This window comes from Epinephelus moara, chromosome 22 (genome assembly GCF_006386435.1).
Source record: "Epinephelus moara isolate mb chromosome 22, YSFRI_EMoa_1.0, whole genome shotgun sequence".
NCBI classification, from domain to species: Eukaryota; Metazoa; Chordata; class Actinopteri; order Perciformes; family Serranidae; genus Epinephelus; species Epinephelus moara.
In genome coordinates, this window is record NC_065527.1 from 32,078,239 (window position 1) to 32,105,371 (window position 27,133).

General features: G+C 40.2%; 1 protein-coding gene across 3 annotated transcripts; it reads right to left on the reverse strand.

Moving 5' to 3' along the window:
• Positions 1-4,318: 4,318 nt before the first annotated feature.
• On the reverse strand, positions 4,319-26,968 carry tatdn1 (TatD DNase domain containing 1). 3 transcript variants are annotated; one of them, XR_007569258.1, is made up of 13 exons: positions 26,888-26,968; positions 21,636-21,701; positions 21,509-21,558; positions 20,096-20,159; positions 19,768-19,911; positions 19,559-19,601; positions 13,919-14,004; positions 13,789-13,829; positions 10,061-10,137; positions 7,695-7,765; positions 5,700-5,826; positions 5,368-5,587; positions 4,324-5,201 (listed from the first exon to the last, which is right to left on the reverse strand). XR_007569258.1 is itself a non-coding variant. In XM_050035340.1 (12 exons), exons 1-12 carry the CDS (start codon positions 26,958-26,960, stop codon positions 5,485-5,487), a joined length of 945 nt encoding a protein of 314 aa, XP_049891297.1. In that variant the 5' UTR covers positions 26,961-26,968; the 3' UTR covers positions 5,287-5,484. The 3 variants fall into 3 exon arrangements, 1 of the variants encoding a protein (XP_049891297.1); XR_007569259.1 differs by lacking the exon at positions 21,509-21,558 and having other exon boundaries at positions 4,319-5,201; positions 26,888-26,951; XM_050035340.1 differs by lacking the exon at positions 4,324-5,201 and having other exon boundaries at positions 5,287-5,587.
• Between the last annotated feature and the right edge of the window lie 165 nt (positions 26,969-27,133).

Genomic DNA, 27,133 nt, shown 5'->3' on the forward strand with positions numbered 1-27,133 from the left:
GTGAAAAGTGAAAATAAATTATTCATTCAAAAGAATTACCAAAGTGAATCAAAATTATATTTAACCTGAAAAAACGTTTCATACACTTATTTTTTATTTTGAATACATTGTTGTATTTTTCAAAATTCAAGATCAACACATGAATTTTCAGTTTCAAATTTTATTTTTTTCAAGTACAAAACTTTTGACCGTAATGTAGCTCCATACTGCCGTTGTTGCAATACCTGTTTGAAACAGTGAGGTGCTAGAGTGCGCTATCCGTTTGAATGCAATATATGATTTCAACGTTAGATGGGAGAAATTCCTACACACTGTGACTTTAAGGTATAAGCCAAGCATCTTATACCTTAATGGAACAGTTCACCCAAAAATGACAATTCCATCATTATCCACTCATCTCCACGCTGATAGAGTGCCAGGTGAAGTTCTTTAATCCACAGAACACTCCTGGATTTTCACAGGAAAACAGTGTTGCAGCTTGAGTCTATGGTGAAACGTAATAAGCATTAAAAAAAAACAAAAAAAACCCTTAAAAGACCTCCTTTCTGCTTGTGTGGTGAAATCAAAGTCTCCTAAAGTCTCACATGAAAAAGATGTCATTTTAGCTGAAATGTCCACTAGATATCCTTAGCCGGGAGCCACTTTCATGACCATTTTGCATACTAGCGCTACAGTGAACACAGGCTAAAAATATGGTGTAAATGACATCTTTTCAAGTCAACTTTGCATGTTTTTGCTTCTGGAAATTTGGATTACGCCAGACAAGCAGTATGGAGCCATTTATTTATTTCATTTTATTATTATTATTTTTTCTTTTCATTACATTTGAAAATTTGTCACCATTTACTTCAGTTGTTTGGGAGGAAGCTGCAAAACTCTTTTCGTGTGAAACTCAAGGAGTGTTTTGTGGACTGAAAAACTAAACCACCTTCTATTGGCATGAGTAGATAATGACTGAATTTTCATTGTTGGTTGATCTATTCCTTTAAAGAATGCCATGCTTCAATGAAGACTACAACAAAGTACAACAAACAAAAAGAAGGCAGTGTAAAAAAAGAAAAAGAAAAAAAAAGTGTATAAAATAAATATTTGTTCATTACTTGTAATCAAGGTAAAAGTTTGAAATAACCATAATGTTGATTTGAAGTCATATCAACCAGCCCTAACAAGTAATGTCAAATATCAGTTTGGTTTACAGCAAAAATGCCATAATTATTCAGTGACCATTTGCCATAGGTGAACAGAGCAGCCTCTGCATTTTATTTGGTTTTCAGATTGTATGTGCAGGTGCACACCTGCATCTACCTCAATGAGGACCCTGATGACTTGGTACAGAATTACACGGTGAGTGTGTACAAGAGATGCCTTTGCCACATTTTAAAAATTAAGTTTGTTGAAACATAACTAAAAAAATAAGTAGCCTAAGTTATAAGAGCTTAATTTTTTAATTTCAAAGCCTTGACATAATGGTTGAAATAATATGTTAACGGCATAAGAAATGCTGTGTTATATTTCGTCCCTCCTGACCGCCAGAGGCGGTGCATAAGCCTGTCATATTGTTGGACAAGCTGACGGCCACGTCAACTGCCATACCATCTGGCCTGTTGGTGTTGCGCCCCCTCCAGATGTGGCTGAACAGCTTTCCTCTGGACCCCAAGCTCCACAGGCGCAAGTTGATCAGAGTGTCACAGGCGTGCATTCGCACCCTGGCGCCTTGGAGAAACAGGGAATTCCTGCTGGGAGGTGTGCCCCTGGGTGCTATCCCAGGAGACTGTCATGACGAATGCTTCCCGCTCAGGATGGACTGCAGTTTGGCGCAGCAGATTGGCTCAGGGACGGTGGTCTGTCCTGGATTGCATGCACCACATCAATGTGCTGGAGCTGCGGGCTGTCCATCTGGCTCTCCGGCACTTTTTACCACACCTGCAGGGGAGACATGTGCTGGTCCGATCAGACAACAAAGCCATGGTCTCCCAGATCAATCATCAGGGGGGCACCAAGTTGACACGTTTGTTACGGGTGTCCCAGCGCCTACTGACATGGGCTGATCCCCATCTGTCCAGCCTGCGGGCAGTGTGGCTGGCAAGGGATCAGAATCAGGTGGTGGACTGTCCCATGTGGATACCATCTGTTGTGCTTACAGGGTCAGTGGTCGCCCATTGCCATCTGGGGTCAGGTGTCACTCTACAAGGGGTGTTTCCACGTCCTGAGCTGCTCTGAGAGGAAGACATCTGTGCTGCTTCACCCCGGGACTTCTGCCCCTGGGCAGTAAGGTGGGTTTGGGGGATTCTTCGTGACGTTGTTGTTGGTATATGTCATCCTGTGCTTATGCACCACCTCTGGCGGTCAGGAGGGACGAAATAGAACGAAAAGTTACAATTGTAACTACGGTTCTATGAGTCCCGGTTGACCGCCAGAGTGCTGGGTCACTCAGAATCCTTGCGCGTTCGCAAGCAGATTTTGGGAACAGATCGCCTGCTGACACTGGAAGATATAGCCTCCCAGAGTTCATGCAGGGGTCACAGGTGACATTGTTGATATTCGTACTCAACATGTGCTGGCGCGGGCAGAGTTATCCAGTGCTTATGCACCGCCTCTGGCAGTCATCTGGGGCTGATAGAACCGTAGTTACAATCGTAACTTTTTGTTTAAATGAGATTGAGTTGTTCTTTTTAAAAAGCCTTTAAGAAATTCTTTATCTTTCACCACGGCATGACTGAGGCCAGCACACCAAGTGCCACAGAGGGAACGACAGTGGGGATCTATGTCACCAGAGAGACTCCCAGCAGTGACCATTCTGATGTGGGGGTCATCACTGAGGGTGTGGTGGCACTTCCTGATCTTGAGAATGTGGCCCTTGCATCTGCCATGCTGTTTGGACTTTTTTATGCCTTAAATATGAGGTATCTGTCAAAGCTCCACTACACTTTTGAAGTCATTCAAAAGGTAATAATAGAGTTAGATGCAGCTGAACTATCAATAAAGGCCCAAAGCTTGAAAACTAAAATACAGCAGTAAGGAGAGCTCACTGTTCTTGTTCTTGGCTCACTGCTCCTGGAAAAGTGTGTGTGTAAGAAACTAAGAAACTCTACATTCCTGGACTGAGTTGTGTGGCTGGTTTGGTTGCCATCAGTATTGATGTCTTACAGTTGTAACTACTGTCAAGTTCTTTGCATATTGTATTGTTAATTCCATTTGCTTTTTTTTTTTTTTTTTTTACCAGGGATCAACCAATATGTTTTTTTCACAGCTGATACAGATTATTAGTAACAAGGAGAGCAATACCTGATATTTAGAACTGACATAGTTTATGAGCAGTAAAAAAAATGTTGGTGTCAAAATTTAGAACAACACAAATTCCCAACACATAACAAAGAATAAAGAAATGTTTTGAAAAATAAATCCAATCTTATTCTAAATATGGTACCATGAAGCGCATTTTAAAATGAATTAATTTAATTGGCAATCTGATAACACTACTGATACCAATTATTGTAAAAAATGCTGAATATCAACTGATATTATCAGCCAGGCTGAATTGGTTTATCCCTAGTTTTTACAGTTGCAATTGCTGTGCAGATCTTTGCATATTTGGTCATGTGATACATTGTTGACTAATCTTGACATTGTTGCATTGTACAAGGTGCACTTGTTCAGTCAGTGTCTTTCTTGTTCAGGGATATGTGTTAATGAACACACCTATAAATCAGTGAGAGGAAAGGAAAGAGTTAGGACTGACAACAGTTGTTCTTGTTTGTTTGCAACAATAAGGTCAGTGTTCATTAAAGTTTTTGACGTCCACTGAGGTTAACCATTGTCTTTGTTCCTCTCTTGCTGTAAAGGAAATTTCCTATGTATTTTTATCTTGAAGTATACAGTGTTTACTTTTACCACTGTGCCTTTGTTAGGCAGGCCAACCTGATGTTTATTTGGGATGCTGATATTGGATTTTTTGCTGATATCTGATATGCTGATATTTTCCAACTAATTTGGCAGATGCCAATACTCATATATGCACTTTATTCCTATCTAATTGTAGAGAACACCAAGTCTCTCCTGTTGTGAAATTAACATTATGCCTTTGGGACATCTGCTGTCCATGCCAGGTTCTGCAATAAAGGTTTGGGTAATGTTAAGAATGATCAAGAAAGTAAATTGAAAGGTATTAGACAACAAGAAAATAATTGAAATTGATTGCTGAAATTTTAATGGTTATTTATTGTATTTACATTTAAAATCAGTTCTGTATTTACATAAGATTATTCATAAATAAAATTATATAAATTAATTACATTTAATTTAATCTTTACAATTATGAAAATACTTAATTGGCATTGCAATATTATAATAACAAATACTGTTGAAGTTAAGTAATAAGTGAATAAAAGGAAATGAAAAACACTGGAATAAAGTGAACAAATTGTGTAGGAGTAAAATGAACAAACTGTTGAAATTACTTTATTGAATCGCATTTCAATTCGGTTATGTCAACACAATGTACTTGTGCTGATTGCATATAAATGGTTAGGGTTGATTTAACACAATTTTGTAAGATGCTGTTGAAGCAAATGATCTGCGTGCAACCAATGTCCACTATTGAATTAAGTAAATCCAACATGTTATTTTTTCAGTGTACTTCACGTAAAATGCTGCTTCAGAGGCTTTTCCAATCTGACCAAAATACAGTTCTCTGAAAAATGAATACTTATTGTGGTCATTTTCAAAGATATTGAGCACTGTGGAAAATTTTGTCAACTTGTCATTTGCAGCTTTAGTACAAATTATCTATTGCTACAGCACTGCCAAAACTTTTGATTTGTAAGTGGTTTGTAAGGCAGGAGATAACACGACCTGTTTCAACAGCTTCCACTTTAGTTTGCTGTGGTGAAGCCAGCATAACTGCACAAATGTATGTAAAAATGCACATGTAATGACTGTCAGTGGTAGACTGACTGAATGTAGAAAAACTAAGACATTGTTAAAACTGCAGTATTTTTCTTAAGAAATCTCAGGCTGCTCATCATCTGTTTTGTAAATGTCATGTTCATTAAATGTGAACGTTTCAGAATGTTTTTGCACTAATGTTTTGTGCTCTTTTTTAGATCCACTGTGATTTGTAAAGTGTAATGCACATGTAGTCTAATATTGAGTAGCAAACTGATTAAATGTGAAAAGATAGTGCAGATATTTTTCATCTCAGGCTGCTCATCACAATGACCTGTGACCACCAAATTCAAATCACCCCTAATAAAAACCTATAGTAACTTCATCTGCAGGTAAATGAAACACAGGACAATAACTAAAACCCATGAAAATGTATTTTTGTTTTCACTTTAGCAGAAGAAGACAGATCAGAAGCTATTTGACTTTGCAAAATTGGCAATGAGAGAGTTTTATCCATCATTCAGACAGGCACACACACTGACAGACACACACATTCATGGAGGCCATATCAGTTGGTTTTCTGAAGGTTTAATCTGTTCATCAGCTCGAGATGAAGAAGACTTTGATGGTGTTGTTGTAGATTGTGTTGGCCAGCTCCAGCGGGTCTTCTTCCCTCGCTGCTGCCATCACCTCTAGAACTTGTCTGGAAGAGACAAACAGTGAAATCTTAACATCAGCTGTTAACATTTAATGGTTGATGGATGAAAAAACACTTTATTTATTTATCCTCTAACTTTCACCCTGACATTACTCACATGATGTGACAGGGCTCGTTCCTGTCCTTCAGACAGTGCCCCGCCTCCCATTTCTTCTTCGTGGGAAAAGTAGTTTTTACAAATCTGGAGCCAGCATGAGTGTTCTTTATGCCACACCACGGAGCATCTGGGAAGCAGCAGGAAGATATCAAGGTTCAAAGTTTCTTTATTAGTACCCGAGGGTAAATTTGTTGTGCAGACAGGAACTCAGCAATCCCAATATAAAATCACAGCCACGCAACAGACATCATGACAGTCAAATCAATCACACAATAGAAAAACAATACAATCATATCAAAATATATATAAACAAAGAAAAGTGCTTCAACATCTCCATGGATCCAGCTAAAGTTAATATGAACAAGATTGTTCACCTTGTGGCCTTACTATTCAGCATTACAATTGGTGTGGGTACAAAGCTATTTCTGTACCGTTTTGTCCTACTCTTAGGGACCACAAAACGACAGCCATAACGAAGGAGCTGGAACTCACCATGCAGAGGATGTGAGCAGTCATTAAGTATAGAGCTGGCTTTACGCTGCAGCTGTGTGCCATAAAGGGCTGACATAGTAGCTGACATTAATGCATGAATAAATGTTTAATAGTTTAATAACCACAGTAACAACAGTACTGTGATGAACCAAACATCTATTTTTTTATTTTATTTTATGTAATAATAAGGCTATAAAACATGTTGAATTCCATCCATCCATTTTCATCCGCTTATCCAGGGCCGGGTGGCAGGGGCAGCATGGCAAGCAAAGCACCCCAGACGTCCCTCTCCACAGCAATGCTTTCCAGCTCCTGGGGGACCCCAAGGCGTTCCCAAACCAGACAGGTCTGCCCTGGAGCCTCCTACCAGTGGGACGTGCCCAGAACATCTCTAACGGAGCTGCCCAGGAGGTGCCGTGATCAGATGCCTGAACCTGCTCCTCCAAGAATCGCCATCTTATTGCAGCGGTGTTTTTTTGGGGGTCTCTGTGAACCTGGGAGCTGTGTTGTCAGGGGCTAATAGCCCCTGGTAGAGTTACCCAAGGCAAAGTGTCAGGGGAAGGGGCCAGACTAAAGTGCAACACACACTGCCGCCGGTGCAGCGCTGTGGCCGTCAAGTGCCGCCCCCCAACACACATTGGCAGCGGCGCGCAGCGGCAACGTCGACACTAAAGTGTATTTCCCACCCCAGCCCACTAGGTGGCTGTACCTACACTAGTTGCCAACAGTTGCCAACTGCTAGTAACGGAAGAAGAAGAAGAAAAACTTTGTGGCAACAACAACTTGGATTTCACGGGTGAGTTTCTTATCAAAATCGTCTTATTAAAAATTTGAAGCAACCGGAGTTGATACTACGGCGGCCGAGACGTACATAAAAGGCTTTTCTCACAGCATCTGCCACGCTGGAAATAGAGCAGTGGGCTGAAGCAGAGCGGCACGGCGCCGGTGTGGGTTTGTTTGTTCTGAAGCAGAGCGGCACGGCGCCGGTGTGGGTTTGTTTGTTAATAGAATATAATGAAGGCGGGCATTTTGACGCGCGGCGTATGGCGGCAGTGTGCGTTGCACTTAAATGTGACTCAAGGAGACCTTGATGAAATGGCGTAATGAACTTTGAGGACCTTGCCTGGTATGGGAACACACACCCCCTTGGAGCCAGACCTGGGAGGGGAGCTCGCCAGCGAGCTTCTGGTGGCCAGGCCTTGGGCCATGGGGCCCAATCTGGCTCAGCCCGAAATCTGGGCTCAGTGCATTATGTGCTGGGTGGCAGGCAGGGGCGGGGCCCCGCGCGTGCTGGCCTCTAGTGCCGCAGACTGTTGAATTCCACAACTGTTATATAACTTAGATGACGTGTTGAAAAGAATTAAATTCAAGTCTGGAGTAATTTATCTGGAAAATCAAAAACATTTGCCAACATTGTGCTGATGCATATGCTTTTCTTTATTCACTTAATGGCGTCATTTTGTCAAAAACCTTGTTCATTATAATAACCTGACTGACACTCACCTGTTTCTATCATGAGTCTTTCAGTAGGGATAGACTTCATGGCTTCAATATTGGCCTCAGTTTTCAAGGAACTGAAAAACAGAAATGACAAGAAACAGTTGAAGTTGCAGCACTGACGAAGCGACCACAAGGAACTTTAATTTTGTGGCAGCCCCTGTGGACAATAGTCACAGGGTTTCCAAACTGGTTTTGTTGTCTGTTGGTCTGGAACGGTGGTCTGCAGCTTGGCAGACATCTGAGTGTCACACCATCCAACTGCAGATGACAAAGTCAGCTCATATACTGCGTCACTTTCGAAATGTTGATACGATAAATATGGAACACATGTAAACGTATTGTACAATGCAAACAATTTCCTCAGACAACGGAGCTGCAAGATCTTGATCTGGCTAGCATGTTTGTTTGTTTTGGAAGTGAGTGAAAGAGGGTAAACTCATTTTTAAGACTTTTTTCTTTTTTGTACACAGCTGTTGAGGGAGTGTATCTGTTTGTGGCTATATATACTGAGGCAGGATCAACAAAGAGAAAAAGAAAAGAACTGACAGAAAAACATAAAAAAGGCTAAAATTTGATGTGGTTCATGTCAGAGTTCTGCACTGGGTCATATATATATATATGTATATATATATATATATATATATATATATATGTATGTATATATATATATATGTATGTATATATATATATATATACACATACATCCCAGATCTCGATGAATGAAATATTCCAGATGGAAATCTTTATCGATTACATAGTGTAATTAGTTGAGAACAAAATAATGTAAGACCAGTCCATGGAAACCAAAATAATTAACTCATTTAGGACTGGATTCAATATCATACCCAAAATCAAAGTGGAAAAATCAGATCACAGGCTGATCCAACTTCTGTGAATTTCCTCAGGACAACTCATAATGTGGCTCATTCGTGTGTATGGCCTCCATGTGCCTGTATACATTCCCTACAATGTCTGGGCATGCTCCTGATGAGACGACGGATGGTCTCCTGGGGGATTTCCTCCCAGACCTGGATCAGGGCATCATTCAGCTCCGGGCGGTGGATGCTACGATACACGATGTCCCAAAGGTGCTCGATTGGATTCAGGTCTGGGGAGCGGGCTGGCCAGTCAATAGCATCAATGCCTTCATCGTCCACGATGCATTGTCATGCATCAGAAGGAACCCAGGGCCCACTGCACCAGCATATGGTCTGACAATGGGTCTGAGGATCTCATCTCGGTACCTAACAGAAGTCAGGGTACCTCTGGCTAGCACGTGGAGGTCTGTGTGGCCCTCCAAGGATATGCCTCCCCAGACCATCACTGACCCACCACCAAACCGGTCATGCTAGAGGATGTTACAGGCAGCAGACTGTTCTCCATGGCGTCTCCACTGTGTCACGTCTGTCACATGTGCTCAGTGTGAACCTGCTCTCATCTGTGAAGAGAACAGGGCACCGGTGGCGAATCTGCCAATTCTGGTCTTCTCTTGCAAATGTCAATCAGGCTGCACGGTGCCAGGGTGTGAGCACAGGCCCCACTTGTGGATGTCGGGCCCTCATGCCACCCTCATGGAATCTGTTTCTGAGAGTTTGGGCAGAAACATGCACACCAGTGACCTGCTGGAGGTCATTTTGGAGGGCTCTGGCAGTGCTCCTCCTGTTCCTCCTTGCACAAAGAAGCAGATAGTGGTCCTGCTGCTGGGTTGTTGCCCTCCTACGGCCCCTCCACCTCTCCTGGTGTACTGGCCTGTCTCCTGGTATCTCCTCCATGCTCTTGACACTGTGCTGGGAGACACAGCAAACCCTTGGGCCACTGTGTGTATGGATGTGCCATCCTGGAGTAGCTGCACTACCTGAGCATCTTCTGTGGGCTGCAGATACCGCCTCATGATACCACTCGTGGTGAGGCCACTGGAAAAATGCAAACTAGCCAAGAATCAACCAGAAAGGATGCAGAGAGGGAAATGGTTGTGGCCACCACCTGCAAAACCATTCCTAAATGGGGTTGTCTTGGTAATTGCCTCTGCTTTCCTCCTGTTGTCTGTCCAATTTGCACAACAGCAGGTGAAATTGATTCACAATCAGTATTGCTTCCTAACTGGACAGGTTGATATCCCAGGAGTTTGACTGACTTTGAGTTACACTGTGATGATTGTGTGTTCCCTTTATTTGTTTTTTTGAGCAGTGTATATATATGTATATACACTCACGGGTATGGGCACGGGTGAAAATTAACTACACACAATGGGCACGTGTCCATGTTTAACTCTGTCCTGTACACCAAAGGCAAAAAGCCCGAAAATGATAATAATAATAATGATAATTTAAAAAAAAAAAAAAAAAAGTCTAAATACTAAATCCTCTCACCATCCATTGATTCCAATGTAGAGATCCAGGTCAATGATGGCAGCAGTGTCCTCCACTGTCCCATCAAATGAGTGAACCTGGAAGAAGACATCACAGGTCATCTGCTGGATCATGATTTGATCTCCAACTCAGTGCATTCATTTTTTAGTTAACTCTTTGTAGATGCTTCCACCCTCAGTTTGTTTATCGTGATAATCATTTCAAATGTTAAAGTCCAGATGAAACGGCATTTTAGGCCAACTTTGTTTCAGTATCATGACATATTTCTGAGTGAAACAGGATAAGCAAGCAGGATATAATGTTGGAAAGAATTTAATTTGATCATTAAAAAGTGGCCATGTCATAAAACTGAGGCCCTGATGCTGTTAAGCTGATGGGATAGTAGTATCTGTCAGGCAGAGACGGATGAAGTGCATGTTACACTGGTTGCTTAAATAGTCCACTGTAAAATGCTTTGTGCATAATTGGGAGCTGTCACAGACAACACTTTCCTCACAGTGAATAAATTCTGGCCAGAGGACTGTAATCACGGTATTTTTGGGAAAGGAAGACACATCCACATACCATGCAATATCCAGCTAGCTAACTAATGACACTTAGCTCTGTGCGGTAAAAGTTGGTTGGATGGTTGGCTGACGTGATATTATTGGTTGAAACTGGTTGGTACTAGCCTACGTAAACACCCATCATATTTTGTTTTACAAGATGAAAACATGATTGGATTTTGATATAAGAACACACACACACACATATATGTATATATATATATATATATATTTATATATATATTTTTTTGCATATATTGTTTAAAGCTAGTCTTACCTTTCTTGCATTTCACACAGCACTTAGAAAAAATTTGAACATCCACAACTCCCGCCTCCCTCCAAAGTCCCATCCCCGTCCTCCATTACATCCTCATTACGTCTATGATAGACATAGGCATTGGCAAGGTAACGTTAGATACACGGCAGAGGAGAGCGAGTGTAACACGCCAGGAGAAGAGTAGAAGAGACGAGAAGAAAAACACGCTGCTGATTGCTGAACGAAACTATGGAGTCGGACTCAGAGGCACATAACGTTACCTGTCCTGCACAGTCAAATGCAACCCCGGAGTTTTGAAACTTATCTGGGGTCAGTGATGACTTATGAGTTTTATAATATAAAGTAAACGCTAAACGGGGGGGAAGTTTCGCGAGTGGTTACATCAGCCGGAGGCCTCCAGGTGGGGAAGACAGACAGGACGCTCAGCCGATCATTGCATTCGGTCCGAATGCAATGATCGGTCAGAGTTTTCTTAGAACCATATGAGGATGGTACAATTATGAGTTTTTATCTCTGGTGGAATTCACTTACATTTTAGTTTGCCATCAGCTTATTAATAGTATTTTAACCTAAACCTAACCTAAACAAAGAAAAGCGTAAAATTTCCAGAAAGGTAAGTGTAAGTGCTTTAATAGGTGCACAGTATGAGTGAGTAATCTCTACTTTAAAGCATCATTACACAATTAGCCTACATTCACCTTGTAATGAATGCAGATAATTAAGATCCTCCTGCAGGAGCACAACAGTAACACAGTTTTACAGAACAGGTTTTACTACAACAGTGCATCTATTAGAGGTCCAGTGTGTAGGATTTAGGGGAATATATACACCAGAAAAGGAATATGATATAGTAAGAATGTTATCTTTACGCCCCAATCACGCAGAAAGCATTTTGCAGGTTGTAAAACATGAGACGCACCGCACTGCCTTTTAAAAATTGAATGCCACTAGTAAAAAAAAACTTTTAAAAAGCCTTTTTATTGTTGCCAGGCGACCACCTCATCACCTACTTACACTAACCTTCCTGTGTAATCAACCTACCGTATTTCACCCCTGGTAATTAGTAGCTCATTACAAAAATGTTCAGGCAGAGGGTACCTCTGGTTGGGGGTAAGAGGCTGTCAGTAAATAGTTTGCTGGGCACAAGGAAATGGAGATCTGAGTGGGTACATAAGATCCTAAAAAAGAGGGTGGATCATGGGGAGTACCACCAGTTGGTCCAGGACCTTCGCCTCCATGAGGGGCAGTCTTACAACCTGCTGTCTATCCTTGGGCTGTATAGCTCTGGGTATCCAACAACTGCTACCACCAGTTTCTCCTCCATTGTTTACCAACTGTAAATTTGTTGTGACCACCACAGAAGGCCCGCCTCTCAAATCATCCAATAGGACAATGGGAAAAAAGATGACGAAAAAAGAGATGATGTAAGGTGCTTTTCCACTCTGAGTTGAAATTTTTGAAAAAGTGTGTCATGGGGGTAACACACTTTGGACAGCCCCCTCATTTGCATTTACATTTCTTACCCTGCCACAAGAAGAAATGTCAAAAAACCCGTTAAAGTTTTTTTTTTGGGGAGTTTTTCCTTATCCGCTGCGAGGGTCCTAAGGACAGAGGGATGTCGTATGCTGTAAAGCCCTGTGAGGCAAATTGTGATTTGTGATATTGGGCTTTATAAATAAAATTGATTGATTGATTGATTGATTGATTGATTGATTGATTGATTGAAATGCAAATCAGGGGGCTGTCCAAAGTGTGTCATGGGGTGAACTTTTTGCCATAGTTTGGTTAATCCATGGGTTTGCTTAGCTAACAGCTCCCTCATTTGCATTTATATCTCTGCATGCCTTTCTGCATGCATGAAGAAATGTAAATGTGAAAAGAATTTAGGAAGGAATGTAAATGTATAAATTGTATTAAATGTCTGAAGGAATGTAAATGTACAAAGAATGTGTGAAGGAGTGTAAATGTATGAAGAAGTGTAAATGTATAACGAATGAGTGAAGGAATGTAAATGTTAAAATGTATGTAGGAATGTAAATGTACAAAGAATGTGTGAGGGAATATAAATGTACAAAGAAAAGACGCATTTTATCAGTTAATTAAGGCCTACATTTATTTTTTATGCATTTTTGGTGCAATTTAATGGAATTTATTATTTATTTATTGACTCATTTATTTATTTATGTATTTATTTTTAATTTTGGCAGTTCTGGTCCTCCACAGTAAAAAAGCAATAACTAGGAAATGGCTGAGTAAAGAGTCTTCAGCAACCTCTGAATGGATAGAAATAGTTAAGAACATTTAGATTATGGAACAACTAACTTTTTCTCCGAGACATGCCAAATAAAAAATGAAAAATGCGAAAAATATTGGAAGAATGGAAATCTTATTTGGCTTTGAAGTGACGTTTTAATTTATATGTTTATTTTGTTTGGTGAACTTTGTTTTATCTCCCTCAGTACCAAGACATACGGGATGGACAATTTAGCTCATGATTGTGTAAGATTTCTCCCTCATTGAAAATACCCTGGATTTCCAGGAATCAGGGTCATAAGGACCTTCGTGATCTTAAAGGATGATCATGGACATAAAGGACCCATTATCTGTGATACTACAATGTAACCTTGCTTCTCATTTTCTGTTTCACAAGGTATTAATCATTTCACCATAACCTACGATGTCCCTGCCTGTTGTTATTGGTTTTGTCTGCTTTTTTGTTTTAGTAAAAAACAATAAAAATAAAGCTGAAGAAAAATCAGTAACAAAGCAAAGTAGCAGTTTGATTCCCTGTTGGTTCAACATGTATTACTTTCTGATATACTTTCCACTAAACACTTAACTTTGAAGTGCAGCATAAAGTGTACATTTTAGAGTAACAGTATATGGTGTAAAATAAATATCCTCACCACTCCGCCGACACATCGGTCTCTATTTCTCTTCATGATGTCTGTCAAACCAGAGACAAAGAACCAGTGAAATGTTTGTGTAAAGAATCCCTCTGATAAACCAGACCAGGTTCTGTGTGTACAAACCTACCGATAAACTCCTGATGGGAGTTTCTGCAGTGGAGGAACATGGGCAGCTTGGTCTCCTCTGCCAGGTCAAACTGCTTCTCAAAGTATCTGTTGCAGTACAGAAAGAGCAAAGAGAGCAAAACAGGACAGTGCTGACTGTTACACTATACTGGAATTCCACATTTCTCTCCAACTAGAGCTGAAACAGTTCACTGAGTAATTGAATGGTTGACCAAAGAAATAATAATAGACAACAGCGTCATTTATCAAACAAAAATGCCAAAACCTGACTTCCAGTTACGTCATGATAGCTGTGGCCGTGCAGCCGACTTGCTCGCAGAGCAGTGTCAGAAATTAGCAAGGGCCACGGGCCATTTGGCCCGCAATTTATCCAAGAATGCCCCCAAAAGCCATGTTCCGGGGGCCAAAATTGCCCCCAAGTTTTCGAAACAACTATATGTATTTATATTTTTAACAGTATTACAATCTGATATTAACGTATAATTTTATTTTCATTAAATTAATTTACCGTCACGTCTACAACTCATTTTCCAGACATAATCAACGAGATTGCACTGATTACGTGAGAGTAATCTGACAGAGAAGGGGAGGGGGCTTTGCTGTACCATAAGTATAAATTAACCATTTCTTGGGTGATCTGTGTCTACACAATGACAAATTAATGAAAAATTAAGGTAGAATGAATGTTAAATTTTAAATTAACTTACTTCCAGGATTGCATCTAAGGAATTTATAGTAATTTGGCCTTTTTAACAGTAAAAGTAACTGTAATGTGGTGAAACATTAGTACTGCTATCAGTAGATTAATGGTTAAATCATCACATTTAAACTGGTTGAATTATAGGAAATCTGAGTGATATTTTGCAACCATAACTTTATGTAACCCATTATTTATTTCATTTATAGTGGTTTCTACTGAAGAGTGAAGACACTATCTTAGTTGGTTTTGCTTTTCATGTGCTTATTGTTAGAACATAATTACAATTTTTTGATGGCCTCCAAACATTTTGAAAATGCCCCTATTTTTTAGACCGTGGGGGCCAAAATTGCCCCCAAAATATTTTGTTAATTTCATACCCTGTCGCAGAGAAACCCTCTTTAAACTCCAACTCTAACCCAGCCATAAATTATACAAATATCGAGGCATACCCTACCAGTGAAGGTTTACATCTTACTTATCATGACGAGCCGTTACAAAGTAACCGACCACGGTGGAAAGGGTAAGATTGACGACCAGAAGCAGACTGAAAAAACACCCCACCAGCCCCCGCAAGATGGCGGTGAGTCTGACAAAGAGGAGTCGCTAATTCTCTCGGAGTTACGAGAACTGAGAAAAGAACACAAAGAGGCCTCAGAAGACACCAAACAGAGGCTAGCAAGAGTGGAGGATAACATGAAAGATTTGACTGCTTGAATTGAATAGTTGAAAGGGAAATGCACGGAGATGAAAGGCAGAGTAAGTGCACCAAATGACAGAGGAATGAGCCACGAGTGGGCTCTTGCGCACTTGCTACACAGAGAGGCTAAGCTAGCAGAGAAATGCTCCGACCTAGAAAACAGGGCGAGACACAAGAACCTGCGGATTTACGGAGTTGCAGAGGAAAATGACAAAAGCGACATGATAGGGTATGTGACTGAACTTCTAAGAAACTCTCTTGAACTTTCAGAGGACTTAACTATACGCATTGAGAGAGCACACAGATCCCTTGCGGACAAACCGAGAGCAGAACAGGCGCCACCAAGATCCACAATAGTCAGATTCGTAGACTATTATACAAAGGATGTCATTTTGCAACAGGCCTGGAAGCAACAGCAGATAACATGAGGGGGACAAAGTGTGTTTCGACCAGGATTACAATCCGGACATCCAGAAAAACACAAGGAGGTGCAACAAGTGATTATACAACTACGGGAGAAAAACATCAGAGCCAAGTCTCCATTTCCGGCGCAGCTCAGGATTTTTCTAGCCTCTGGAGTCGAGGCTTTTTAGACACTGACCGAGGCAGCGCCCACGCTGGAGAAGATAGAAATCCACACAAAGTTGGACTCCAGAGAAAAGCTGAACAGAGAGCCGTTGCAGGGTTACTGGTCAATGGTCAACAAAAGATGCAGGGAGCAGAGAGAAATGCCATCTCTACCAGAAGAAGATCTGCGTACTTTCCTCGGCACCTTAGGAAAAGGACTATAGACAGGTTTGAAACAAATATAAATGTAAGACAAAAATGAAAGGCTATTGTTACTACTGAGTAAATATGGAGTGTATGGGGGTATGTGAATCTATGCCTGTGTGTGCAGGTATTGTATGTTTTGAGCGTGTATGTGCGGGTGTGTGTGTGTGTGTGATTGTGTATGTGTGTGTGGGTATATGTTCACGTACGTGTATGCATGAGTCCGCATGTGCATATGTGCTAACTGTGCATGTATGTATGTATGTACGTATGTACGTACGTATGTATGTACGTATGTACGTATGTATGTACGTACATAAGTACGTATGTATGTATGTATTAGGGCCCGGCCGATTTAATCGGCCGATTATAGCCATTAGAGAATAATCGGCAATCGGACGCTGATGTTAACACTTATATTTTCATCGCTAATAAAATGCAGGGAATATGGTGTTTTACTTAGAAATGATGTCCTTGTGTTACTTTTTGCACTATAACCTACCTCTGTTAAATTGGCAATAATAAGAAGAACTCTGGTACTGTGAACATATATGTGAATGTCTTAATTCATATAGACTTTGCATGATTATTTTGTTTCCCAGAGGTTTACTGCCTTTTTGCACATCATATTTTTGATTTATTTTGTGTTCAAGTTGTTCATATGCTGCTTGTTCCACACAATTTCTGATAATAAAAGTATTTGAAAATAGTAAAATGTTCTTCCTTCAATTTATATCTTTGTAACGAGTGTTTGAACTATATTTAAGCCATTAAAAGCAGGTATTTTGGGGGTTTTTAAATTGAAAAACATAAAAATTTAATCGGCCGATATATCGGTTATCGGATTTTTTATTCCATAATATCGGGATCGGCATCGGCCCCAAAAAAATCCATATTGGTCGGTCCCTAGTATGTATGTATAGTTTGGTCTTTTCCTTTAAAGAAGGCAAGCTATGCCATGTTAAATAATTCATATCAAGGCTGGTTTTGTATTATATCGTGCTACTTGATTTAAAAGCAATATAAAAGAAGATCAGAGAGGGTTTCTCTGGGTGCGGGAGGTGAATCCATTACTGTTAGGATTCCCAAAGAGGGATTTTAAGCAACCTTATGTAGTTGCAACCACACTGTAGTGGGCTCACCCAGGAGAGAGCTAGTCACATCTCTTCTCCTTTTCACAAGGAGCTGGCACACCATTTGGTTCAAGTGGTCCAGCTGGGTTGTTAGATAGGATGTGTCTTTTTTCTTTTTTTTCTCTCTTCTTTCTTCTGTATTTTTTTTATAAAGTTGAAGTGCATAATAGTGCATCAATTGCTGCACGCAGACTGCACTTTAGCTTCGTTGTTCTGGCTTTCAGGCTGGTCAGCCTTCTGCCTGGGGAGAAGGAGGTGAGCAGTTCGTGTGCCGGATGGGCGGAGTCCTTCATGATACATGACGTTATGCTTCTGCACCTGCTGATGTAAATGTCCTCCAAGGAAGGGAGGGTGCTGTTGGTTATTTTTTGAGCAGATTTAACTACTCGATGCAGCGCCTTCCTGCCAGCCACAGTGCAGTTCCCATACCAAACAGTGATGGAGGATTTCAGTGTGCTCTCCACCACACAGCTGTAATAGAAGGTCAGAACAACAGGGCTGAGGCCAACCCACTTCAGCCTCCTCAAAAAGTACAGGCATTGGTGGGCCTTCCTTATGATGCTGGCTATATTGGTGGCCCACATCAAGTCGTTGGAGATGTGCAGGCCCAGGTATTTGAAGTTGGACACCACCTCCACAGCTGCTCCTCCGATGAAGAGGGGAGGGGGATGTGTCTTCTCCTATTGTCTGCAACCATCTCCTTAGTCTTCCCTACATTGATGCAGAGACTGTTTTCTCTGCACCACTGCACAAGCTCTTTCACCTCCTGCCTGTACACAGACCCATCGTTGTTGGAGATCAGTCCAGCCACAGCTGTGTCATCTGCAAACATTACTACATGATTGCTTGGGTACCTTGCAGAGCAATCTTAAGTGAGGAGCGTGTACAGCAGGGGGCTCAGGATACATCCCTGTGGGGAGCCAGTGTTGAGTGTGATTAGAGATGCACCGATCCAGCTTTTTCAGTTTCGATACCGATCCCAATGCTGTGGCTTTGACTATCAGCCGATACCCGATAACGATTCGATACCATGGTTGACCTAAAAAGCTATATACCTTTAGAACAGAAAAGACTAGAGGCATCGGGCATTGATGACTACACAGTTCTTTCCTAAGATAAAATGAAACAAGATGAAACAGATTAATGCAACGATGAACTATTTATTTTTAACAAAAATAAACAATTGTGCAACAGCAGTTGAAATAGTGTGAAATACCGCCACACAGCAGATTCTCTCCTTCGCTCCATGAGGTATGACGTAGCTCGCGTCACAATAGATTTAAAGGGAAAGGATCGCCTCAGGTATAGGTTGCATTTTCCGATACCCGATCCATCTATTTTGATGATATCGGGGCCGATATTTGATCCTGATATCGGATCGGTGCATCCCTAAGTGTGATGGTGGAAGAAGAGATGCCATGGATCTTAACAGACTGTGGCCTGTTTGTCAAGAAGTCCAGGACCAAGTTGCAGAGAGAGGATTTTAGTCCAGCAGCAGTTTGTTGTCTAAAGTCTGCAGAATGACAGTGTTGAAAGCAGAACTTAAGTCCAGGTAGAGCAGCCTGAATCCCTGCTCTGCAGGTGGGTGAGAGCTGAGTGAACGGGGGGGCCACTGGACGAGTGTCATTCATGATAGAGGTATGATCATGTTTTACCATCTGAGGTGTAACAGGTGGTGGTCCACATGTTTTATTTCCTAGTCCCTCTAGAATAGAGGATTAGCATACAGTTAACGTACCGTTTTGTACCATTACAATAGGAAAATGCTGGTTCTGGTTCAGTGCCGGAAGCCGTGCCTATAATTCACGCAAGGTATCATTGGGGCTAGGAAAATGGTGGATACAAAGCTCTTTTTTCTTGAGTAAAACCTGACATTTATGTTTAAGAGGAATTTTTTTATAGAAGACAGGTGAAGGTATGTAGCCAAAATGTACCCACTAACAGGGGCCTACATGGTAAACGCAGTTGCTACGTCAAAAAGGGGTGGGTATATTAATGCTAACCAATGGCATGGGAGCTTTAATGTCATAAATGTCTTAAGACATCTGAAATGTACATCTTAACAGGGCATTTTCTGCTGTCTTAAGATGCATTTGACGCATTAAGACGTTACATTTTTACCTATTAAGACAAACAAATTTGACTAATATGAAAATCAAAATACGCGTTTAGAGCCCTTCTGCGTTCCAGAGACCTATAAACTGTTCAGAGCTCGCTGACATACACAACCAGTGACAAGGCATCACAATCAGCCAAAGGTACATTTTAAAGGGTTAACAGCTGACTACATGCAACCAATAAGAGCAGCTTTTAATACTCAACAGAGACAAATGAACTTACTTGAGTTGAGTCTCTTTTGGGCAAAATTCTAACCTGTCAAAGTCTGTAAGAAAGAGAAATGACAAGTTACAGTATCAACACTTACCAACAGATAAATTTATTGTTATAAAACACATCCAACTTCCACACTCAGGACACTATTTACAGATTTAACTGTGTTTTATCTTTTTTAATTACTGGACAAATGCACCACTGTCACCAGTACAGACCCAGTCCACACTCTCCGATGGCCACCACCTTTCCTCTGTTTGCCGCTGCCAGCTCCCTCAGCCCTGAGAGGTACTGTGACTCTCCGTTCTGCTCAAACTCACTGCAGCGGGTCGGATGGCAGCCGACTGTGCAGTAAAACTCATCTGTCATAAAAAAAAATCATCTTCTTCAATATAAAGGTGCACAATCTAATGAAGACCTCATAAATTCACTTTTAGGTCTGGTTCTACATTATAATCCCAGAAGGCCCACGGACACTAAAAATCAACCAAACACTATTTGGTTGCACTTTGTTCCATAACATGCGTTTGTCACTGATATCATTACCTCTGGTCTCAGCTAGTTTCAGAGCCTCCCTGCTGTCTTCAAGGTTTCCTCCTGTGATCATAAACTGAAACAAAACAACAGATTTGTCATGACAAAATTTGAAATGGCTTTTCAGTTCGATAACAAGACAAAAAACTCTATTTATACTATCTATAGAATATGCTTGTGGATGTGTCAAGTTTGTTAAAAAAAACAAACACTTTATTTTCAAGTCTGGACCCTGAGGCTGGACCAGTTGGGAACCACTAGTCTAAAGTGCATTTAGGTTGTGCCCAACACTGCATGTTAAACAGCACATAATGCGGGCACAAGGTAAGGTGCGAGGGGCAAAGGGGTTGTATTCTGTCACTTAATCAATCATAGGTGTGTTCTGGGTGTAACATGAATTCAACCAATCAGAGTGTCATCTCCCATTCCCTTTAAAAGCCAGGGGCCATTTTCACAAACAGTCTGAGAATACTCTCAGAGGGCTCCTAACTTAGCCTAAATTTTTTCAGTAAGGAGTCCTAGCTTAAGAGTGATTTAGTAAAGTTCTCAGGGCAACTCTGAGCAAGGAGGGGACAGAAACTTTTATCTTAGTGAAGGGGTATGGTTGACCCCGTTGCTAGTTTTGATGCATTCTTTTAACAGATGTGATTGGTTGTCACAGAGATGACCTTTTGTGAGCCTGCAATGTGTGGACACCCAGTGGAAATGAAATGAACTGCTGACTGTGAAAATGTTGTCATTTTTGTGTGATCACTCTGTTGATGGAAGCGCGAGACAGACTCAAGTCATCACTGTTACATTTTTCCAGTTTTCCAAATATCTTAGTGTTATGATCATTTTATTTCTGGTGGTTTTGGGTTAGGTGGGAAATGTGTGCATGTCTTTAATGAGATCGACCAAATATATTATGGGTGCACGGTCTAATCTGTAGCATTTCATTTACTCACCATCATCCAGCGTTTGGAGAATATTTCTCCGACCTCACTTCAACCATTTTCTCCTCTGCTTACAAAACTCTTAAGCCTTTTAAAAGTCCTTAAAAGTCACTTTAGAAATTTTTTTATGGGCTAAGATGATCTGTGAATAACTTATCTTTACAAGGACCTAGTCTTAACTTCAAGGGGAAATTCTAAAAAAACATCACAATTCTAAAAAGTTCATCACTAGGGGCGACTCTTTGCAATAGGAGGATTTGTGAATATGGCCCCAGGTGTGCCTGCAACTTTTAGCTCCAGAGATAATTAATAAAGTAACGCTGCTCCTCGTGTGTCAACATACACAGTGTCTCCCTTAGTTGAAGGCTGACAGCAGCTCTGCTGTGCTCTCTGCTATGTTCACAATTTACAGAATATCAGCTCTATCATACTTGTACTATAGCTACAACTAGAGTTTAAGTGTGCTTACATTAAAGTGATTGACACTTACCTTTTCCACTCCAGTTATGACAGCTCTGTCAATGATCTGATCAAAGTCATCTGTCAGAAAATCACATCTGTTCTCAGATTAACTGCTCTAAACAACTGGAAAAGCCAAAATTGAATAAGTATCTCACCGTCGTGTTTCTGCTTCCCTCTGTAGAGTCCTCTGAACATGGGATCTGTCAGGTTCACACCAATATCTGCAGAGTAAAATGAGATAAGATGGGTACTCTGGCTTCCTCCCACCATCCAATGACATGCAGGTTATGTTAATTGGTGACTCTAAACTGGACGTAGGTGTGATTGTGAGCGTGAATTGTTGTTGGTCTCTATGTGTTAACCCTGCTATAGTCTGGCAGCCTGACAAGACAAGATAAGATAAGACAAGATAGGATAAGAAAAGATAAGATAGGATAACACAAGACAAGACAAGATAGGTGTAAACCAACATGTACACCAACACAAACCAGTATGATTGATAGATACAGTATGGTTGCTTGGAAGTTATGAATACTGCAATATGTCACCAAACATGTGATTGTGAGACAGTGCTGTGGTGTTGGTACCAACATACTGCTGCCAGCATATCTTCTCTTAGAATAATCACTTTATTGATACAGTGGAAAAAACTGATATGCCAGTCCATACTGCAGTGACTGGTATCAGTGATGCAGACACCAAAAATACAAAGTTAATATACTGATACAGCAACGATGGACGATGTGGTTAAAAATGAATATTACTGTAATTACCACAGCATTCTTCAACAACTGTTTGCTTTAGGAGAACAACCGATGATTACTTTCATTATTGATTAGTCGGAGGATTATTTTCTCAATTAATTATTTTGTCTACAACACATCAGAAAATAGTTAAAAATACTAATCACAGTGCTTGTTTTCCCCAGACAACACTCCAACCTAAAAACACGTAATTTACTATCAAATAAAATAAAGAAAATCATAAATAACTTAAAAGATCCATTAATTATTAAAATAATTGGAATTGTCTGTCGGTCAATTAATCGACTAAATCTTTCAGCTTTATTTATCACGTTCACTGAACATTTAATTGAGGTCGTAGTTATTGCAGGGCTACTACAGTACACTGGATTGTATACAATGTGTTGGAGTTTTTTTATGGTTGCTCGCTGTGTGGTAAATTTTGTGGCTCATGATAGATACACTGGCACCAAGTACTGAGGTTTATATTAAGAATATTACTGACTTAAACAACAAATTTGGCATTACATTTGTTGAGACTGAACAAACTTCAATAACTCTGAAGCTTAGATTTATCCTTTGTTCACAGCACATTATTGTTGTCGTAGAAGCTGCAGCTTACAATAATTGATCTAATTTGTCAATTTATTTTCCAGTTAAATGATTGTTTTGTCTATTAATGGACAAAACAAAGTGAAAATGCCTGCCATAGTTTCCAAAGGTCCAATATAATGTCTTCTCACTGTTTGCGTAGTCTGACCAACAGTCTCATATCCAATGCTATTCTATTTCTAGTGATGTCACACAGAGAAAATCAGCAAATTCTCACTTTCAGAAGCTGATATGAGCAAATATCTTGAATATTTTGTTGCCAATTATTTCCTAGTGTATGGACTGACTGCAGTAATCAATTACTCGACTACTCCTTTCCGCATGACACATTTTAACTCTTTAAAAACTGTTATAAAAAATAACTTTTTGTCATGTTTGCTGAAACTGTCAATATATCCGCACAGCAGTACATGAGACACAAAATGCACTGCTGACATTAGCGTACATGGCAAAGACAAGTTAACACAAGAAGACCAGCACTGGAAAGCAAGCTAAAAAAGAAAGATGTAAACCAAGCCCGAGTCAAAGCAATTGGAGTGACTTTACTGAGGTGATTCAAAATTGAAACTGAAGCAGAAGATACTGAGTGTGACTGGGTGATAGTATGCAGCAGAGTGTGGGCACGAGTAGTGATTGCGATGGAGACTCCTCCTGGCTCTGATTTGTCTCTGATTCTTGCAAAAGCCATCAGCATCCCTTTTCCACCCATGGGTTTTGTTCTGTTTGTACATCTATTTTTAATGGTTCGAAGCTTTTCAACCAAAATTAAACTGGTTCAGAACCTGAAAAACAGTTGATTCCCTGCTGAAGCCAAAAAATAGCAGGTTTTCCTTGACTGAAGTGCGAACTGTGACAACATCACCGGGCGTGTCGTACAGGTTGGAAAGAGAGATGGGAGTCTTGCACAGAGGGGTGGGCAATATGGCCTTAAGATAATATCACAATATTTCAGGTATTTTTGCGATAACAATATTCTTGACAATATGACAAATTAGTAAAAACGTATTAATTTATGAATGTAGAATTGCAACAGAATAAGTGATATAGTTTTACATTTTGCTTTCAAATATTCAGGAAAAACTAAACAAAAATGATGTCACATTTTTTTAGTTTGTAAACAACAACAGTAACTCAGAGTGAGATTCAGATTCTATATGCAATATTAATAGCTCAACTAAATAAAATCTACCACAAATTACACATTTAAACAGCTCCCAGATACAAAAATGCACTCTGGGATCTATAAATATAAATTCAGGTGATTTCCTTCTCTTTTAGCAAAATCCTGAATGACTGGGAGTGGGAGAGATGCTGTGCTGCTGCCATAGGAGCTGCAGAATGAGTTTCCTCTGAGCAGTAAGTCGAAAAAGACTCTGAAGGCTTCTCTGTCTCTGAAGTCTTCTCTGTCTCTGTTCATAAAACATTTAGAATTTCACAGTTTGTTCCACACGACTGAAGCTGCTCCTCTTTTTGGGAACCACAGCTGAGTATATTTATATAAATTATATAATAATTTCGCTTTCAGCCATGCTTGTTGTTGCCATGGGTAACTGTATGATGTCACATGTCAACAAGTTGAAATATCGCGAGTATCACAATATTAATTTTTCATATCATATTAAAAATTATACCGGTATTAGCGTGAACGAGATGATATGGCGCACCCCTACTTACACGCAAGACCTTGACCTTTGGATACAAACAAGAATCTGTAATAAAAGAGCAAACGATGCAGGTAATGAATTCGATCCGCCATCTTGCTACTTCTGTTTACAATTTTTGTGCATTGTGCGACACCCTCCGTTGATGATGCATCCTTATGGTGTTTTCACAATTGGTCCTTTCAAGCCCTCTAAACGGACTGAGTAGTGACTCAGCATTTTTTGTCCATACGTGAACACTCCAAGAGAACTCAGATCCCGAGGTGGTCTGAGTACGGTTCAGCTTCAAGTCTGCAGTGCAGTTCACTTAACCTAACCTGTGCTTTGTGAACACAAAGTGCTCCAGGTTTGCTTTGTTCTTTGCCACTGTATTTAGCCCTCAGTGGTTCTGAACCTTTTTTCAGTGATGTACCCCCTAACCAGCGAAAAGCATTTTTGGTTGAAAAAAAGATGTAATACACAGCACTGTGCCATCAGCGTCTGATTAATTCAGCTTTGTAACAAATCAAATTTCAAACATTTGAAGAAACATCAACATTTAAAACTCAATGTGCATAACATTGCTCATTTGTAGTGGTCTCTATATCACATGCTATTGCAATGGAATGCTTGAAAAAACAGACAAAACCATGTCTGCCTGTAACACTTGTAAAGACGCAGGACGACAAAAGAAGTTTTGTCAACGGAAGATATTGCACGTCTGCATAAGAGGAATGTACAATGCATCAAATGACAACAGTCAACAGCACATGAAACGCTAATGTTTCCCTCCAATTTTAAATTAATCTGAAAGCAAGGGGCTTCATAACCGCACTGCAGTGTTGCATTAAAGTAAAAACAAAACTATATCAATATATAGGCTATTATATATAGGCTATAGTGTGAACCGAAAGAGGACTGAGGCCCCTTTAGAGCTGAAGTCGACCAGAAAGAGAACTGTCTTGTTTTTCAAATGAACTGACAGTGTGAACACAAAAAAACTGAGACCCTTTCCTGTCGGTCCACTTTTTGGTACACTGAATTCGGTTTGTTGAAAAAGAACCGGAAACAGAAAAAAATTAACCAATATCATGAGGAAAAAATGGGAAGATGGGTTGGAAATACAAATAACAAAGAATATGAACAGATGTTCACTGAAATTCACAAAACTACCGATCCCTTATTTTGGAGAGAATTCCCTTAGAAAATAAATCTGAGATACTTCTTGACCCCAGACATTATCTCAAAATATAAGAAATCAAGCTCTCAATGCTGGAGGAGCTGTGGAGAAAAGCATGTTAACAATTTACATATTTTCTGCTTGTGTAAAGTATTAAATACATATTGGTTAAAAGTGTTTACATTGATGAAGGACATTATTAAAAGCAGAGCATATCATTTTGGGAAAACCTCCAGCTACTCTCAGTCAAGAAGAAAAATACCTATTCAGAAGCTTGAGAATCACAGCACTGAAACAGATAACCAAAAGGTGGAAAAAACTAACCCTCAGATTTGATCAAATGGAAAAGTATGTTTCAAGAAGTAGAGTTCATGGAGAAAGTGACTCACAAAATAAGGAATAGGGAAGATGTGTTTGAGAAAATGTGGCTTATAGAAGTTGGGAAACTGCAACTATACCGTCATTGTATTAAATGTATGAAAATGTGTACAGTGTATGAGATATTACAACTTATTAGTTATTATCTTCTACTATTAGTTAGCCCACATCTCTTTAACTCCTTATCATTATTGTTTCCTGTTTTATCTCTATCGTTTTTAAACTGTGACTGTTGTTTATACCTTCCATATTGTTCTTTATTCATTTTCCCTTTTACACTGACCAAAAAAATTTGTATTGAATTGAGTAAACTAAAAAGCAAGTAAGCTGTATATGAAAATGGGCTGGAAAAAAGTGTTTTTTTAAATAGAAAAGACACTGGAAGCATTTAAGAAGTATTTAACCAGAATCTTGTGGTCCTCCAGTCGAGGTTAGTGCTTCAGATTACCGTGGAGTGTAAAACCGACAGGGTTGAGAGTTTCCCACAAAGGCAAAATCAAATACTTTGCCACTATCACTTTAATGACTCTGTCTGGATTCTTCACCTCAATGCTAACACAGCACTTACTGCTCATAGCAGTAAGTTAGTGGCTGTGCTGCAGTGTAGGCTCTCATCGGGAGTTGTATACTGTTATAAACCAAAACCAAACCGCCTCACATTTTCCTGTACAGCTGCAAACCTCTGTGACTACTGTGCTGTCAGTGTCAGTAGGGCTAACCCAAACTAGCTTCCATGCTAACTGAAACATGCAGACTTGATTGTTCACAACAAAAAGCAGCACGCAGTAGCACTTAAAGCCTTAAACCTTCTCTTTATGCTTTAAAAATCTATCCATTACACACAGAAGTCTTACCGATGAATCTGTGTTGAGCCATGGTTGTCATACTTCTAAAGAGCGTCACACATGCAGCTCTCACCAGTCCCATAATGCTACAGTACCGTAATTACAGAAGAATTAATACGCCACATTAGTGGATAGCTGTCACTGTGGCTATTTTCCTGTCTTATCTATACGCTTTAGAGTAGCGACATCGTGGAGAGTATTTGCTTTAAGTTAGTTATTAGTTGCGATTAAATGCTGACCAAAAAAAGCGACGAA